The 19,177-nt window shown below is 42.5% G+C and overlaps 1 protein-coding gene across 1 annotated transcript in view; it reads right to left on the reverse strand.

The window, feature by feature from the left end:
* Positions 1-858: 858 nt before the first annotated feature.
* The window catches only part of CARD9 (caspase recruitment domain family member 9), a 30,052-nt gene continuing 11,733 nt past the window's right edge, over positions 859-19,177 (reverse strand). Inside the window, exons 2-13 of the mRNA XM_077284473.1 lie at positions 15,953-16,164; positions 14,016-14,153; positions 12,621-12,946; positions 11,460-11,642; positions 11,189-11,344; positions 10,186-10,311; positions 9,517-9,702; positions 8,445-8,486; positions 6,185-6,227; positions 5,369-5,433; positions 2,594-2,670; positions 859-2,510 (exon numbers count right to left, since the gene is read on the reverse strand). Coding sequence (XP_077140588.1) covers positions 2,429-2,510; positions 2,594-2,670; positions 5,369-5,433; positions 6,185-6,227; positions 8,445-8,486; positions 9,517-9,702; positions 10,186-10,311; positions 11,189-11,344; positions 11,460-11,642; positions 12,621-12,946; positions 14,016-14,153; positions 15,953-16,133 — 1,605 coding nt within the window. The 5' untranslated portion in view covers positions 16,134-16,164 and the 3' untranslated portion in view covers positions 859-2,428. The remainder of the gene's footprint in view (positions 2,511-2,593; positions 2,671-5,368; positions 5,434-6,184; positions 6,228-8,444; positions 8,487-9,516; positions 9,703-10,185; positions 10,312-11,188; positions 11,345-11,459; positions 11,643-12,620; positions 12,947-14,015; positions 14,154-15,952; positions 16,165-19,177) is intronic.

Genomic DNA, 19,177 nt, shown 5'->3' on the forward strand with positions numbered 1-19,177 from the left:
GAGGTGACAGCGGGGTCCCAGAGCCCCCGCCATGCCCTGTCACCCACCATACCATGCACTGCTACATCCGGACCCCCAGCAGACTCCTGCCCCCTAAAGTCCGGAGAGCGTGAAGCACCCAGATCACCGATGGCGCCCCCCCCGGGTAAAGCTTCTTATGGTTGGTACTACACGGGTCGCTTGGCCAAATATCACAGCATCTTATGGCCGAAAGGGACCAGGAAAGGCAAGTCACAAAGTGTTGGACCACTTTGATTTTTGCTGGTTGCCCCGTGACCCCCCAGTCACTTGTATTAAGTTGCGATATGCAGCCGTTTTTTGCTACTTGGTTGTGTCCCAGCCAATGTGGTCGTATAGCCCCAGATCTTACATCTGGAGTCAATGACCAGTGTGTGTGTCTGGTATATGGCAGCAATACATCAGGGAACACCCCACCCTCCGACAAGAACACGGAGATGTGATGGTTACTGGAGTGGTTCTCCTATTCATCCAGGTCTGTACGGCTCTGCGATCGGACATCGGCACCATAGGGGCATGTGCGACCTCGGCTGCCCTATAATGTCCTCCTGGTCGGGTCCCTCTGCCACACTGGAACTTAGCGGGGTCCTCTACCAAACACTCATCACCTATCCAAGGTATGGAGTACCCCTCTATGCAGGTCTGATATAGGGGGACATATAGAAGTGGGTTGTTCGGGGAAGATGACCTCTATACAGGGCTTCTCTCGGACCCTCATCCGGTGCTTCGTCCCCTCATTCCTTGCAGCAGTCATAGCACCGTGGACATGTATGACCCAGAGTGTTCCTTTATTGCACAGTTTCTATTTCCTATATGTGAAGTGAAGCTCCAGGACACGGCTGCATCAGGAACGCTTTATTCTCTGTAGTACAGATTAGTTTTACTATAAAAATAAAGTATAAAAATATGAAACACTTTATACGAGCAGCACATCGATGTCCAGGTCCTGTACAGAGCGGCTGTCACTGTCCCCCAAAAAAGCACATCATAACACCTATGTTCCTACCCTCTGACCATGTGTCGCCCCCATAGATCACAATACAGGGTGTAAAAACCAGGCAAAAAAGGAAAAAGTGACCCATCTCCCAGGACACCATTAGGAGCGCTGACCTTATAAATAGGCGGGCTATCCCCGGCTCCGGAGCCCCCTCTGTGAGGCACAACAGTCTCTGGTGTCCATGTTATGTGGATGGCCATTTATTTAAGGGCTCATTCTGACAATCGTATAATTGGTTTGTGTGCACCGTGGACCCATTATTGCAGCATGCACCACTAACATCTGTTTTATGGACCAGAATAATGTAAGGGCAGATCCAGCCCCATCTACAATGCTGATGAGCCCCCGGGGACAGTCACGTCTGCAATTTGTAGTGGCGACAGGCCTAATTTCCAATATGGCCGCTCAGGCTGGACCCCACAATGTCATGTATCACACGACACTGGGATCCCGGTGTTGCATTGCGACCTGCAGCACTCGAGGCAGAATTAGCACTGACCTGGGGGCCAAGAAAAACTGAACTGAAGCCTTTCTCAAAAAATAACCATACCATTTAACTGCGAGCTCTTCCTCCTGATCCCATACACATGCCCGCTCAGTTTGGCTGAGTGTACATGCATTTTTAATAAGAATAGGGGAATAAGCCGCTGCTACACCTCTGATAAAAACCAATGATCAGGCATGTTAAAATTCAACATGCCCGATACTCCTCTTCCCCAATAACTGTCAGGAGGGCCCTATATATATATATATATATATATATATATATATATATATATATATATATATATATATATATATATATATATAATCAGGTCTCACAATAAGCAGTGGTATAACCACGTCACCAGATTTTTGTAAGAACACATAGGCCAGGTTCAGCCAGACCCTATAAAGACCGCAATGCCCGGACTGACAGCGGGGATCCTGACTCAAAGATACAGCCTCATAGCAAGTACACTGGTCTGACGGGTCCATAACTGGCTCATGTGCAACATGCAACATTTTTTGATCCTGTCGTGAAGACTGGTGCACAAAGGAAATTTATGGGATCTGTTATGACATTTCACTATGTTGCCGGAGGAGAAAAAAAAAATCCCAAAAATGTCCAAATATGTAGAAATGGGCCCTTATGTAACTGAGGTCCTACGTGGGAGCCAAACAGTGGGCAGTGATGGCAGCCGTGCCCTTCTGGGTGTCAGGATGATGTGTAGGCTTCTGTCGGAGGAGATGATGGCAGTGGTTGGGTGGGAAGCCTTCCACACAGATTTAGTCCATGCGTTAACCTTGTCCTGACACTTTTCCTAGTGGCACAAGTCTGGAGGAAAAACAAGGTTTGGCAGCCTCCAAACAGTTCTGACTCCATTGTCCTTCATCCAAGCGTGACGCTATACACAGAGGGTGGAGCGGGTGCTATGGCGTCCCGTCAGTCTCACTTCCTGAGGTGTAGTCTTCTACTTCTGGGTGTGATTTCTTTATCCTCAGGGCACCTTTTCTGAAAGATAACAATGAAAGGCTACCATATCACCGTGCCTGGGTGACTAATACACAGCACACAGGGCGGGCGCTATACGTTACCTGCGACTTCGATCCGTGCTGGTATACACTTTCCTTTTGGTTTTGAGTGCCAATTCTCCATTCACAAGACCATGTGCCTGGACAGGATGGGAGGGTGTTAGAGGAACATGTCTGGACATTGTATGACTAAGGAGATACAGCCTAAATCACAGTCTTCCTATCAAAGTTCCAAAATCTATCAAGAGGATCTCAGTGTTCCCTGACAGCAAAAGACACAGCCCCACTTCTGGGAGGTTATTGTCATGGTGGAAAATGTGTCCTGTAGCCAGATCACCAGCATTACTCACTGCTTAGAGGAGCAGCGGCGGGTCAACGAGGATTTTATTCTAGAACGATGGAAGTGAAGAGCTGAGAGCAGGATAATAATCCTACGGTTCTCATACCCAAACACCCCAACAATTGTAGGTGAAAAAGAGGCATAGGCATATAGGATATATTTAAAACATGATACTTTTATTAGACATAAATATTTAAAACAAGACAAGGAAATTCAAAGAAAACACTGATGGAATAAACACAAGAAAAAGGAAATGAATAAAGCCGCATAACACTACAACACCTTCCAATTTTTATATAATTATGGGGACCAGCCCTATAGTCAATAAAGTGGCATGTGTAAGCAGAGCATATTACTAGATAGCCGCATCTCTGTAACAGAAGCGATTCACAATGACTGTTTTTTAGAAAAAAAAACTACTTCATGTGCATATACCGCTAAATAAAGCATATATAAACGCTTCTGAAACTTAATCTACATTAATAAAGTGCATAGTGCTGAAATTTTGCGGCTATCAAAAAAATTTTTTTCTCATAACAGTTTATCAACTCATAAGGCGGAATATCACCCTGCCTACACCGCCACTACCAGGTAAACTGATAAGTGCTTAGTGCAAATTTTTACTCACAGATATAATTTAAGTTATAGCAGCTGAAAACCTATTTTACTCACTTAAAAAGTGTGTCCTTTCCTGTGTGTCCATCAGTGACCCCGACAGCGCCGTTTCGCCATAATGGCTTCCTCAAATGGGGGCTGGTCCCCATAATTGTATAAAAATTGGAAGGTGTTGTAGTGTTATGCGGCTTTATTCATTTCCTTTTTCTTGTGTTTTTTCCATCAGTGTTTTCTCTGAATTTCCTTGTCTTGTTTTAAATATTTATGTCTAATAAAAGTATCATGTTTTAAATATATCCTATATGCCTATGCCTCTTTTTCACCTACAATTGTTGGGGTGTTTGGGTATGAGAATTGTATTTGGAGGTGGTGAGTCCACTTTTGGATTTTGGTTATGTATAATAATCCTACGGGTCTACGCTCCCCGACTGCCAGGGAGGTACTGTGCTAGGATCTGGGAGTCTCCAGCCAACGTTCTACATTTCTATGCAGCAGAGACTCTTTATGGTTCTAAAATTATTCATGTATTGTAATACTACGGTTCTAGATTTTGCATGTATCAAAGCACCATTAGGGTTCTAGACTGCTAATATATAACCACACCATTATTCTTGATTTTTATGCATCTAATCAGCACTGTTCTAGATACTTTATGCATCTGACCACCATCATTTTAGATTTTTAATGCATCTTACCATAGTTCTAGATTCTCATGCATTCTCCTACCATTGTTCAATATCCTTTATGTATATGCCCACCTTCATTCTAGATTTTTTATGCATCCTCCCTCCATTGTTCTAGAACTTTTATGCATCAGCCTACCATCATTCTAGATCCTTTATGCATCCTCCTTCCATTGTTCTAAATTTTTTATGCACCCGCCCACCATCATTCTAGATTCTTTATTAATCCTTCCTCCATTGTTCTAGATCCTTTATGCACCCACCCATCACTCTTCCAGATTCTTTATGCATCCTTCCTCTATTGTACTAGGTCCTTTATGCATCCACCCTCCATACTTCTAGATTCTTTAGACATCCTTCCTGCATTGTTCTAGAATCTATATGCATTAGACCACCATTTTAGTCAATTCTTAAGGGCTGATTCATCAAACAGTTAAAGCCAGAAATCTGGAATAAATGATGTGAAATGTTGTAACGGTGCTATGCAAAAATGTTGCGTCTTTTGGTGTTTTTACAGCAGCTCCAATAATTTTTGGGGAAATGGGCAGAGCTAAGTGGAGCATGTGGCCCGGTAAATTTAAAAAAACACAGAAAAGTGGTGCAAATTAAGATAGAAATGTACAGCAGTCCAGGATCGGATACACATCTGTCTCTGGCACATGGCTCCTGCTGACTCTCCATCGGCGCAGAAAACACAGGTTTTGATGAATCGGCCCCTTCATGTTTCATTATGATTCTAGACTGTTCATGTATCAGCACACTATGGTCTATAGTCCTGATGTATCAGGCAGCCGTTGTTCCAGACTCTGCGTGCAGCAGAATGTCATAGTTTCGTATCACTGTGCCACTGTTCTCGAGTCCCCAGGATCTGTGACACATTTCTTTTAGATTCCCTCCATCTCTGAATAATACTTCTCTCGATTCCCCATATACTAGAAGACTAATATTTTAGATTCCCCAACTCTCACCAGCCCCATTTCTAGTCCCAGCAATCCCTTTCTCTAGACTATCAGTAACATTGATCTAGATGACCCAAGCGTCCGTGTTCCCTTCTTACAGAATCTGTGTTTCTTGCTTTGTTTTCTAGAATCTCTCTAGGTTTGTGATTATCCTGCAGTGTCTATGGCTCTGGGCACACAGTGTCCGCACCTTCCATACACTCCCCATGTAAAGTGTAGATCCCTATAAACTAGGACTTACCTCGTCCTGTGTCGGCGAGGATTCATCGCGGTCTTCCTCGTGGTGGCCGTCTCCAGGTGGATCTTCTGTGTGCACACAAGAGAGAATACATGATACAGACAATGTATTAACGCGTGGCAGAGGCCGGAGTGATGATGGGGAGCTATTATTGCTGACACTGTTCCAAATATTTTAAAGGGGTTGTCTCATCTTAAGTGGGCGATATTGCAGCATTATAATTCTGAAATTTACTTGTCATTAAAGCTCCTCTTTGTTCTCAAGAACACGTTATTTTTAATTCTATTATCAACTGCTTGTTCCCTAGATAATCGGCCACCTCTGCAGTTTATCAGAGTTGGTTGGTTTCCTAGGTAAGTGTATTCATTTTCAAGCACAGCCCTGAAGTTGTGGAGACTTACTGCGTAGGACAGGGCACACTGTCAGATCTTCAGGAGCGCACCGCCCCCCCAGCCAAGCAGGAAGCCGAGCGGCATGGAAGCAGTGTGCTCCAGAAGATAGAAGCTGAGAAAACCGCTTTAAGTCCATCCCAAGCAAAATCTCAAAACACTAATGTCTCAATAGTGTAGATTGGTGGTCTCCAACCTGCAGCTCATCAGCTGTTGCAAAACTACAACCCCAAGCATGCCCTGACAGCCGCCAGCCTGGTCAAGACCAAACTGCGGAGCGGTCTAACTTCGCTGGTTTGTGAACTCTGACTTTATCCAACCCTTATTAAACCACAAATCCCACTGAAAAGTGGAGTCTTTTTTTTTTTTTTTTTTTTTTTTTTTTTTTTTAGCCGGTCCATAATTCATCCAATATGCCGTCGCTACTTACTATGATCTGTCGGTGATGGCTGCTCATCTTGGAAAACCTTAATCTTAAAGACAAAGAAGAACATTAGTGATTCACTGTCCTATTACAGAGCCATCCTAAGACGTCGCCTATCCTAAGAAGGGATATGGGCGGCACGGAGGGGGTCTTCTCATCCGGATCTCCACTTTCGGAAGCCATCTCTGTGCCAATCAGCACACAGACTTTATTAGAAAGATGGCCGTCTTATAACACACAGGAAAGACTCGCGGCCCTCGAACCCCGCAGCAGGAACCCTAATGCCAGCCTCGGCTTTAGTAAATATGTTACAGTCGTCATACCCTTCATCTGCCATTATATTGTCTGCAGTGGTTTTGGCACCACATGGATTTTTTTTAATAATTTCCTACTGCATTACTTTCATTAGGGCCGTAATAAATCATTTTTTCCTGCGGTTACTGAGCAGCGGCCAAATAGGTAACAATGCCGGATCTGCACAATCCTTTGGGCACAAACGGGGACATATTGATCACTCACACAGCACCCGGCTCTAAGCGTGAATAAGTCTACACTAAAGGGGTATTCAGGACTTTTATTACTTTTGTGCATGGGGCCAAGAAGTCTTCAAACAGAGGCTGGACAGACATCTGTCTGAACTGGTTTAGTGACTCCTGCATTGAGCAGGGGCTTGGACCAGATGACCCAGGAGGTCCCTTCCAACTCTATCATTCTATGAGTCTAAGAACTATCAGTCAGAGAGTTGCTATCTACCTGCCTGTTCTGCACGGGGACGATCTCTGCCAGGGACTCGTTTAACATTGCAGCAGAATACCTGTGTCGGCCTCTAGATACTCTACGCTCCATAGAACTTTATAAGCACCAACTGTCATCTCCTGTCTCAGTAATGTGATTCTCTCTCTTCACTGAATACAGATTTTACCCCTGAATTGAGAATGAAAACTCTGTCCAGGATAAAGGGGTAGATTCCTCTAATAAGAAATATTACAAAGTTGCTTATTTTCATGTGTGCTGTTGATTAATTAAATAACAATTAGAACGGCGATTAGTCTTTTTATATATAACGTGAATAAGCTGAGGGTGTATAGACAGTCATGGCCGAAAGTGTTGGCACCCTTGAAATTGTTCCAGAAGATGAATTATTTCTCCAAGAAAATTATTACAATTACACATCTTTTGTTATACACATTTATTTCCTTTATGTTTATTAGAATAACACATAAAATACTGAGGAAAAAAACGGCAAATTGGACATAATTTCACACAAAACCCCAAAAAAGGGCTGAAGAAAATTGTCGGCACCCTCAATTTAATATTTGGTTGCACACCCTTTGGAATAAATAACTACGGTACAAACAATCGCTTCCTATAACCATCTACAAGCTTCTTACACCTCTCATCTGAAATTTTGGAGCACTCTTCTTTTCAAACTCTCATATGTGAGCAGTTTTTAACATCTCTCCACAGGTGTTCAGTGGGATTTAGATCCGGACTCATTTCTGGCCACTCCAGGACTCTCTAGCGCTTTGTTTCCATCCATTTCTGGAGGCTTCTTATCCAGGAGGATTATCTACAGTGCCATGTGTTGTAAACTTCTTATGTTCTGCACTGTGGACAAAGGAACATCAAGATCTCTGGAAATGGACTTGTAACCTTGAGATTGTTGATAATTTTCAACAATTTTATTTCCCAAGTCCTCAGACAGTTCTCTTCTCCTCTTTCTGCTCTCCATGCTTAGTGTGGCACACACAGACACACAATGCAATGATTCAAGTCGACTTCTCCCCTTTTTATCTGGTTTCAGGTGTGATTTTCATATTGCCCACACCTGTTACTTGCCACAGGTGATTTAGAGCGAGCATCACATGCGGGAAGCAAAGTTGTTTACCCACAATTTTGGAAGAGTGCCAACAATTTAGTGCAACTCCTTTTTGGGGTTTTGTGTGAAATGATGTCCAATTTGCCTTTTTTCTCTCTCTTTTTTTGTGATTTTCCAATACAGACAAACAAAATAAACATGTATAGCAAAACATATGTAATTGCAATAATTTTCTGGGAGAAATACTTCATCTTATTGAACAATTTCAAGGGTGCCAACACTTTCTGCCATGACTGAATATATATGACATCATTAGCTCACAGTCATAGAACACAAAGGGAGAGACTGTAAGAAGGGAGATATTATCCCCACGTCACAGGGGGTCTTTAGAAGCATGTCATACCACCGCCTCCCCTCCATTACACATGCCCTCTGGTGTTTACTTACTTCCTGAGAACTGCGTGAAGAAAGTTCATCTGCATCAGAGGACTGGAGGGGACAGAAAGAGACAAGTTATTTCTCGTCTGCGGCCATAAATACCCTATCGTCTGTACACAGGAATGCATCTAATAAAAGCAGCGTCATCCAGGTGTCTGCACACAGACATAACGCCGGGAGGATTGGCGAGCTTGTAGAGCGTGCAGATATATGTGTAAGTACATAGGACCCTGTATACAGGCCTATTATTACTAGATACCTAAGCTTCACCATTAGGCGCCGCGGTATGGCAGAGTCTCCCGTCACTACCTATATATGTATATGTCCGCTTCTGTCCGGCCACTAAAGCCATATTGGTGGCAGACACCCGGATTTCCTGAATCCCCCCAATTACGCACCATTATATGGGATATTTTGCTGTATCCGCCACCCCATGTACAACCATATTATCACTCCCCTAGTCAGTCGGCTCATGAATACCATGCCCAGTTTTATACACCACGCACCACCAGAGCTGCATTTACAGTTGTGCCGATTTCCCAGCGGTGCCCTATTGAGGTGCATTGTGAGAAATTAAGAATTTACCATCATTTTTTTGGCTATTCCCAGCCAGGGACACAGACTTGGCTTTCCTAATTGACCCTTGGCTCCCCACTCTGCAGCGTATGGCCGGGACTGAACTGGATGCATTTCTCTGCTCCGCAGCAAAACCGCATGTCTGACATGTGACGGATTTTAGCGACATTGAAAGGAGGGAAAATCCACAACTGAAATGGTCAAGCTGCAGATATGGAGATCTGTGCTCATCCATGAGGCCAGAAATTTTAGATTTTACCTGTGTATGTACACGGGTCAGATCTGCAGTATCTCTCACCAGAGAGGAGATTTACATTTTCAAACGCGCCCATGGCAAAACCTTTCAGTAGGCAGAAACAGAACTTGTTATGTCGAAACAGCCTTTTTTTTGTACATGGGCATGTTCAGGTCTTTGCATCTTTCCACCCATCAATGCAATAATAGACTGAAATACCGGACCGCAATAAATGCTAATAATATTACTGAAGGTTTAGCTATTCTGTACCAGTGCTGGCGAATCTGTCCTTTTCAGCTTAGTTTCCAGAGCTAGCAAACTCCCCTCGCTCCTGAACAGCTGGATCTGAAGGTCGTCGTACTTCTCCCCAAGTTCTCGGATCTGCTTTCGGTACAAGTCTTTCTCTGTAAGACACTTGGTGTACTGCCCGTAGAACTGCTCCCTTGTGGCAATGGCCTAAGACAAGACAAAAGACAGCGGCAGAAAATTATGGACATTATATGATCAAATGCAGAGAGAAAGTACACAAACTTCATCCTGTCAAACCATTAATAGGACACATGTCCCATCAGGAGAAACGGATGTCATGGAAGAGGATCTGTTTCTCTGGACTCAATATGACGATGTATTACTATTCATTTGCATATGCGCCATGTAATACCACATTTCTCCTGTAGTGGCCACTGCAGAAGAATAATGCAGCTGCTTTCTGGAGATAAAGAAATGATCATCAAGGGTTTCAGCTGCCAGATCTCAGATTTACAACCTTTACTTTATGATGACAACCCCTTTAAAAAAAACTACGGTATGCTTTTTACTTTGATAATATCATGTAATCTAGAAAAGGCAACAGGCACAGGAGTTGCAGGCCCATCTCAAGCTTTATATAGTTCCCCATCAGTACCGTACAAGACAGTGTGATCTGGGACGGCTTCTTACCTGGTTGCGCTCACTGCACACCTCCTCGAGCTGCTGTAGTATGGCCTCTATGCGTTCTTTGTACATCTTCGAGTCTTTTTTTAGCGTGGTACACTGCAGATCTAGAACTTCCTTTTCTTCCGAGTACTGAGGATACAAGATACATTCGCGTCTCAATTTTTTGATTCCCCTCTAAGGATATATAGGATGGTTCTCACTTTGCCGAAAAAGTGAAGGCAGCACTTCAGCTATTTTGTTTTATTATGGTATTTCTTTTTCCTTTCACCAAAAGCTACATATATTTCTCATGCAGCCGTCAGCTTTGTACTCATCAGATTGCATTTGCAGAGTCTCATAGTATCCTATGTGGTGTATCTTCATACAGGTTTTCAATATATCCTATGTCATGCATTTTTAGCCATCTCTTCTTCCTCCTGCTTGCAATAGGTTTTCCCTGGTCAGCTCTTACAAGCAGATGGCAGAGACAGGCAAAATCTGGAGATTTGGGACACAGCACTTACAATTAGTATGGACGGAGTGAGTCAGGGGAGTTTTAAAACTGTATGAACCATTATAGCACAGTTCTATAGCTGTTACATCACAGCAGAAATGAGATCTTCCACTGTAAGGGAAGACATTGTCCGCCAACCTGTAGGCCCAATACAGCCTGTAATGACCACACGGCCACCTGAACACCATCGGAGCTAATGCATCCCTCGACATACTGTCTCCTTCCCCATAATCCTGTACAATATAAGCCCGCAAGGGCAGGGTCTTCTCCCCTCTGTACCAGTCTGTCATTGTTAGTTTGTTTACTGTAAGTGATATTTGTATTTTGATGTAACCCCTTCTCATGTACAGCACCATGGAGTTAATGGTGCTATATAAATAATAATATGCAGCTTCCTTTTCATAAACACCACTGGTATAGATGCCCCTGTACACAGTGCACCATTCCTATGATAGGGGATCTTGCAGTCGGGTACTGTGTGATGGGTAAAGCTCACGTATAGCAATCAGACACCTTATCCCGAAGGTCCTCAGCTTGTCTCAGGCTCATCTTCAGGGTGTAGATGCTATTGACCAAGTCCTGATGCTGCTCCAAGGCCTGCCTGCGGTCATTCTCTAGATCCTGGATGTATAACTTTGTTTTCTCCACCGTCACATCTTTCAGCGAATTCTAAAATAGTAACATCACAAAGACGAATATCACATAAAGCAAGGACACCACAAATCCTACAAGACATCCTGTCTGACTCTTAATGAAGGTGGTGTAGCAATCAGGTCCACCCCACCTGCAGAGGAGTGTTATCTTGTTCCTGAAGTCTGGCTTTCAGAACATAGTTTTCTCTCTGCAGCTCATAGATGATATCCTGACTCGGCTGCTTTTTCATGGCGTTCTTTAGCTTCATTGTCTGTTTCCTCACCAGATTGCAGTCATCCTCTGCCTTCATCAGGTTATGTTTAAGTTTCTCAATCTGTGGTTCAGGTAAGAAAAAGGGAACAAATAGGGAGAATTCTAGGTGGTCTGTCTATACAATCCTCAAACTGAGAAACGCATCCACTATTTAGATGCTTTTCTGCAAAAAGGGACAAAGAGCAAGACAAGTCTTTACAATCAGGCACCTGAGGGCATCTTCCTCTGCAATCAGCTGACTGAGTATGCTGGACAATGCAGCCAGCCGCCAGAGGGCACTAGACAATAGAAGCAGCCATCAGAGGGTGCTCTCCTCCACAACCAGCCACCAGGAGGTACTCAACAATACAACCAGCCCCCAGAGGGCACTAGATTATACAACCAGCCACCAGAGGGTACTTGACAACACAACCACCCGCCAGAAGGTACTCGACAATACAACCAGCCCCCATAGGGCACTAGAGAATACAACCAGCCGCCATAGGGCACTAGAGAATACAACCAGCCCCCATAGGGCACTAGAGAATACAACCAGCCGCCATAGGGCACTAGAGAATACAACCAGCAGATACAACCAGCCACCAGGAGGTACTCGACAATACAACCAGCCGCCAGAGGGTACTTGGCAATACAACCAGCAGCCAGAAGACACTTGACAATACAATCAGCCACCAGAGGGCACTAGACAATACAACCAGCCACCATAGGGCACTAGAGAATACAACCAGCAGATACAACCAGCCACCAGGAGGTACTCGACAATACAACCAGCCGCCAGAGGGTACCTGGCAATACAACCAGCAGCCAGAAGACACTTGACAATACAACCAGCCACCAGAGAACATTCGATAATTCAAGTAGCCACCAGAGGATACTTGACAACACAACCACCCGCCAGAAGGTACTCGACAATACAAACAGCTGCCATAGGGCACTAGAGAATACAACCAGCCGCCAGAGGGCACGCAATAAAACAACAAGCAGCAAATATAAGCATCACCTAATGTCTACATGGTTTACTACCAACACTGCTACCAACCTCAAGCTGCAACTCTCTGTTTTTCATGAGTGCCGTATTTTTCTCGTCACTCTGCCGGGCATACTTCATGGCCAGTTCGTAGTTCTCATCCTTGCACTTCTTAAGTTCTTTGTTTAAATTGTCCACCTCCTCTTTCATCTTAAGGACCCTCTCCTGGTGTTTCTTCAGCTCGCTATCCTTGACCTGCATTTGTCGAATGTTATCATCTTTCTCCTGGGCTAAAATGTGCAGCTCTTTGTATTTTCGTCTCTCCTCCTGAATAGTCTGCTGAAGTTTTAGCATTTCATTCATGAGAAGCTGAGTCAGGCTGGATTCCCCTGCTGTGTCTAAATGAGAAAAAAAAAATGATAATCTGTGATGTAATACCAGATACAACCTGTAAGCTGGTGTGGCGCTGTTTTTGGAAGATTTTTTTTTTTTACCCAGATTAACTACATTAAGAGTCAGCACTTTCACCTAGAGGAGTTGGTGTGTCATACAGAAGTGCAGGGCTATATCTGGTGTCCATGCTGCCCTAGGCACTCTAAATCCTGACGCCCCATGCTGAGAAGTCAGACTAAAAATGCCCATACCTTTAAATATTAAAGTCCCCCATACACACCAGACTAACGTCAGCTAAACTCGCCGGTATCACCGGGTTCAGCTGACAGTCTAAGGGGCAAGTGCATGAGAAATCACCTGGGTTTCATCCAGAAAACTTGGACCAATGTTTCCTCAGGTGTTGCCCTAGTTGTACCTACTTCTGAGTGTGGAGGAGTCCTCGCTTCCAAGCCAATAAAAAAAATCTTTGGGAGATCACAATTTTGCTGAAGATTATCACTAAGGAACAAATCTGTGATGCAAAATGGAAGCAAATGTGAAGCCTCCGATCTGCATCCGTGTCTCACGGATCCCCATAGACCTGAGTGACCGAGTCTGATCAGCCGATGAGATCGCTGAGATTGATCCTACTACTAGATCCATATGTGAATACATCCATTCTACTTAATGGCACAAAGTGCTGTCCGCGAGAAAAATAAAAATTGGACAGCACCCGGAGGTGAATTAGCCTGAGGGGCAGTCAGACGGCCGCATAACACAGACGACTATCACATCGCAGTGCTCGGACTGGCCGGCGGCTCTCCTCACCCAAACGTGACAGCTGTATAGAAATTCACTCAGGTCAGGAGAGCCACCGGCCAGTCCGAGCACTTGTGACCACACTCACTCGCACCGCGCTGATGGTTGCATTTTGTGCAGCCATTGTATCTCATTAACCATCTCATCGCTCTCCGACCCCGCAGGGTGATGAAACATGGTTATTAGTAATTTAGGGTGTGCCAAGCGCCGCAGTTACTGTAAAGGAGGCTCAGAACTAACACCAACAAACAAGGCAAGCAGAGACACGAGCGCTACCTATGATCATGGAGAAGACGCGGGTGGGCTCTTTTCCGGTTATCTTCATGTACAAGTGAGGGTAATACAGTTCTAGACTTTCCAGGAAAGCGACATATCCTTTATATCCGGTCCTCTGGAGGATGTCCAGCAACACGCCTGTAGGGGGAAAGCGTGCGGACGGTCATACTTCATAATACAGACACATATATGGGAAAACTTTATAACAATACACGGAATGTTTCATGGTTCTATCATATCTTCTATAAGAGGGCTCATTTGTGCTGTTTTACTGGTATTTTGGGTACACATGACGTATTTTTCCTTTACGGTGTTTACCATTTCGGTTAGTTAATTTTAGTCTTTCACAGACCTGACATTTACGGATGCGGTGATACTAAATAGGTTTTTAATTTTTTTCTATTTTTTTTTGTATTAGGAAAAAGGGAGTATATAATTTTTATATATTTTTTTAAAACATTTTTTTTTAATAATTTTCAATTTTTTTTATTTTTATTTTTTTAAATCCCAGTAAACAGAATCTGCAATTGTCTGATCGCTTGTGCTGTATACTGCAAGACTTCGGTTTTGCACATATGGTAAAAATGACACTCACTTGGGAGTATAAAGATGGCGGCAGCAGAGGTCCTTAGTGGACCCTCTGTTGCAGGAATCACAACTACTTAAATGCTGCTGTCAGATTGACAGCGGCATCTGAACGGTTACACAGTAGAGATTGGAGTGAGCAGCGCCCTACAACCGCACCTACTATGTGCCATCTACATTGGAAAGGGATTGGTGAAAAATCTGCAGAAAAAAAAGTGATATCACTTTTTGTCTTGTGAAGAAGTGACTCAAGAATGGACCCCAATGGGGCTAATCGGCGTGCAGATCCGTGTCATGTTAAAGTGCCGTAGGGAACAAAGAAAAGTTTTAAAAAGTTATATCATTTTCTAATAAACTTTAAATATCAATTCCCCATTTATTTAAAAGGGTCATTCCCTTTTCCATAGATGGATATTGTTGGATGGAGCTTGTAAAAACAAGCACTTTTGCAATTTACTGATTGTTAAAATTTGCAGCCGTTCTTGAGCTATTAAAGGGAACCTGTCACCTGAATTTGTCGGGACCAGTTTTGGGTCATATGGGCGGGGTGTTCGGGTGTTTGATTCACCCTTTCCTTACCCGCTGGCTGCATGCTGGCCGCAATATTGGATTGAAGTTCATTCTCTGTCCTCCGGAGTACACGCCTGCGCAAGGCAATTGCAAGGCACCCGAAAACCCCGCCCATATGACCCAAAACTGGTCCCGCCAAATTCAGGTGACAGGTTCCCTTTAACATTTTTCTTTTGTTTATAGCCCACTGCCTAGGAGACCGACCACCGCTGCTGTGCAGTTGTAAGCACTGCACTGCAAATGTCTGGGATTAGCAGGTAACATCGCACTCCAACATTCAAAACCGTGCTTGTAAGCTCAATAGAGAAGAGCTGGTAAGCGCTGCGCATGTTCTACTGTCTGGCAGTGTTGGTCGATTTCCAAGGCAACGAGCTGTAAACATAAGAAAAGTGTTAATATCTCAAAAAGGACTGAGAATTTTAAGATGCAGTAAATTGCAAAATTGCTCGCATTTACTAATTATTAAAATGGGAAATAATCCTTTAAGATCTCTGCTTGCAGTCATTCAAGGAGAACCTCCATTGTATACTTCCAGAGGAAGCGATGCGCTCCTTGTCACAAGATGGTCAGGCGCACAGTCATTAGAGCTATATCTTGTAAGGAGCATCATATGACCATGATGGGAAAATGAAGCCTTTCATTGACAGCAAGCAGAGGTCTTGACAAATATGAATAAGCCTTAATTTGCTAAAATCAGAATATTCAACACAAGTTGTCCAGCCACAGTGACTGGGATGGTAAGGATTCGTCAGGCTTGAGATCTTTATAGACTTGAAACTCACCCACTTTCCTCTTGCGGATGACCAGGTTGGGGTCATTGAACACATTCTCTTCGTCGTCGCTGTTAATGACGCGGCACTGGCGCAGGTATGGGGTGATCCGGTTAGGATCTAGAATGGAGATCAGCTTAACCCGGTAACAATCCAGTTTATTCCAGCACTCCTCATCTTCATCCTCAGACATGATGGGAATAGGTCAAAAGCAAGAAAAAAATCTAAAGAAAAATAAAAAAGATTATTCTGTGATCGTCCAGTCATGTTTAAGCCTTTTCATCTTTTCCTCTTTCGTTTTTTTCCTCCCCTTCTTGCCAGAGCCATAACTTTTATTTTTTTGCGGGTCGAGTGGTATTTTTGAATAACACTATTCATTTTTATCATATTTTGTACGGAAAAAAAAAACCGGGGAAATAATTTTTTAGATTTGTGCAGTAAAAAATACCTAGCAATGTGGCAATGCGAAAACTTGTATGATTTTATTTTTATTTTTTTATTTAGGAGGTGAACATTTTTTTTTTTTTCAGAAATTCTAAAAAATAAAATAAATAAATTTATAATTTCTTCTGTGTTTGCCTTTTATGTGAGCCAAAACTTTTTTAAAGATTTCTTTCCTTAATTGGCCAATGTTTGGGCTTTTTTTTGTGTGTGCCAAGTTTATATTTTATTGGTACCATTTTGGGGTACACACAATGTTTTATCTCTTTTTAATGCATTTTTTAGGAAGGAGTGGCAACCTAAAAAAAGGCAATTTGGGCGGTTCAGATTTTTTTACTTTACAGTTTTTCCTGTAGGAGTTACATAATTACGGTATGTATTTGAACAGCTTGAACTTTTTCAGATGTGGTGAAACTGATTTGTTTAAATTATTTTAAAGGGCGAAAAGTCGGGCGATTAGAATTTTTATTTTATTAAATATGCTGACAACTTTTTTTTGTAACTTAATTTTTTAGTCCCCTTAGGGTCTTTGAATCTGTGATCTATGATCTTTGTTCTATATACAGTATTACAGTTTATAGCAAAAATCAGGGAGCAGAAGAATAATGGTTTTACAACTCCTGGCAAAAAGTATTGAATCACCGGCCTTGGAGGATGTTCATTCAGTTGTTTAATTTTGTAGAAAAAAAGCAGATCACAAACATGGCACAAAACTAATGTCATTTCAAATGGCAACTTTCTGGCTTTAAGAAACACTAAAAGAAATCAAGATTTAAAAATGTGGGAGTCAGTAATGGTTACTTTTTTTTTTAACCAAGCATAGGGGAAAAATTATGGAGTCAGTCAATTCTGAGGAAAAAATTATGGAATCATGAAAAAGAAACAAAAAAACACTGCAAAACATCACTAGTATTTTGTTGCACCACCTCTGGCTTTTATAATAGCTTGCAGACTCTGAGGCATGGACTTAATGAGTGTCAAACAGTACTCTTCATCAATCTGGCTCCAACTTTCTCTGATTGCTGTTGCCAGATCAGCTTTGCAGGTTGGAGCCTTGTCATGGACCATTTTCTTCAACTTCCACCAAAGATTTTCAATTGGATTGAGATCCGGACTATTTGCAGGCCATGACATTGACATTATGTGTCTTTTTTCATGGAATGTTTTCACAGTTTTTGCTCTATGGCAGGATGCATTATCATCCTGAAAAATGATTTCATCATCCCCAAACATCCTTTCAATTGATGGGATAAGAAAAGTGTCCAAAAATCAACATAAACTTGTGCATTTATTGAAGATGTAATGACAGCCATCTCCCAGTGCCTTTACCTGACATGCAGCCCCATATCATCAGTGACTGTGGAAATTTGCATGTTCTCTTCAGGCAGTCATCTTTATAAATCTCATGGGAACGGCACCAAACAAAGGTTCTAGGATCATCACCTTGACCAATGCAGATTTGTGTTCATCACTGAATATGACTTTCATTCAGTTGTCCACAGTCCACGATTGCTTTTCCTTAGCCCATTGCAACCTTGTTTTTTTCTGTTTAGGTGTTAATGATGGCTTTCGTTTAGCTTTTCTGTATGTAAATCCCATTTCCTTTAGGCGGTTTCTTACAGTTTAGTCACAGACGTTGACTCCAGTTTCCACCCATTCGTTCCTCATTTGTTTTGTTGTGCATTTCCTGTTTTGGAGACATATTGCTTTAAGTTTCCGGTCTTCACGCTTTGATGTCTTCCTTGGTCTACCAGCATGTTTGCCTTTAACAACCTTCCCATGTTGTTTGTATTTGGTCCAGATTTTAGACACAGCTGACTGTGAACAACCAACATCTTTTGCAACATTGCATGATGATTTACCCTATGATGATTTACCCTCTTTTAAGAGTTTGATAATCCTCTCCTTTGTTTCAATTGACATCTCTCCTGTTGGAGCCATGATTCATGTCTGTCCACTTGGTGCGACAGCTCTCCAAGGTGTGATCACTCCTTTTTAGATGTAGATTAACGGACAGATTTAATTTGATGCAGGTGTTATTTTTGGGTATGAAAATTTACAGGGTGATTCCATAATTTTCCCCTATGCTTGGTTAAAAAAAATAACCATTACTGACTACTACATTTATTGTTCTTGATTTCTCTTAGTGTTTCTTAAAGCCAGAAAGTGGCCATTTAAAATGACTGTAGTTTTGTGTCATGTCTGGGATCTGCTTTTTTTCTACAAGACTAAACAACTGAATGATCATCATCCAAGGCCGGTGATTCCATAATTTTTGCCAGGGGTTGTATGACAAGCTTCCCCTAGTGGCTGCTCCTGGAGGACAAAATTTTGTCATTTATGTCCATGAAATGTTTGTAGCTGTGTTTCAGTAAAAGGGAATAAAAGTAGAATTCTCAAATTGTGATACAAAAACTGAACTTTCTAGGACTTCTGATAACTAAGGACAAAAAACTCCAACAAGCAAAGAATCTTAGTTTCGGGGCTTATTCAGGTGTTTTGATCAGTTTTGCAATTCGGGACTTTTTCCACATTCATGATTTTGCCTCTTTGTAAAGACTATGAGGGCATGACCTCCAGAGCTCTGTAGTAAAGATCAGAATAATTAGCAATTATCCTATAATAATGATATTATCAGGATGACTCACTTCTACTATGACAGCGAGGGCGATACTCTACAAAGCGTCATCCTGTTCATTCAAATATACTAGTCATTAAAGGGAATATATCATCAGTAATTGACATTGTATAAATCAGTTTTTTTTTGTAAAATTAATTATTTTTTTGGATGGGAGG

Source organism: Ranitomeya variabilis, chromosome 2 (assembly GCF_051348905.1).
Source record: "Ranitomeya variabilis isolate aRanVar5 chromosome 2, aRanVar5.hap1, whole genome shotgun sequence".
Classification (NCBI taxonomy): domain Eukaryota; kingdom Metazoa; phylum Chordata; class Amphibia; order Anura; family Dendrobatidae; genus Ranitomeya; species Ranitomeya variabilis.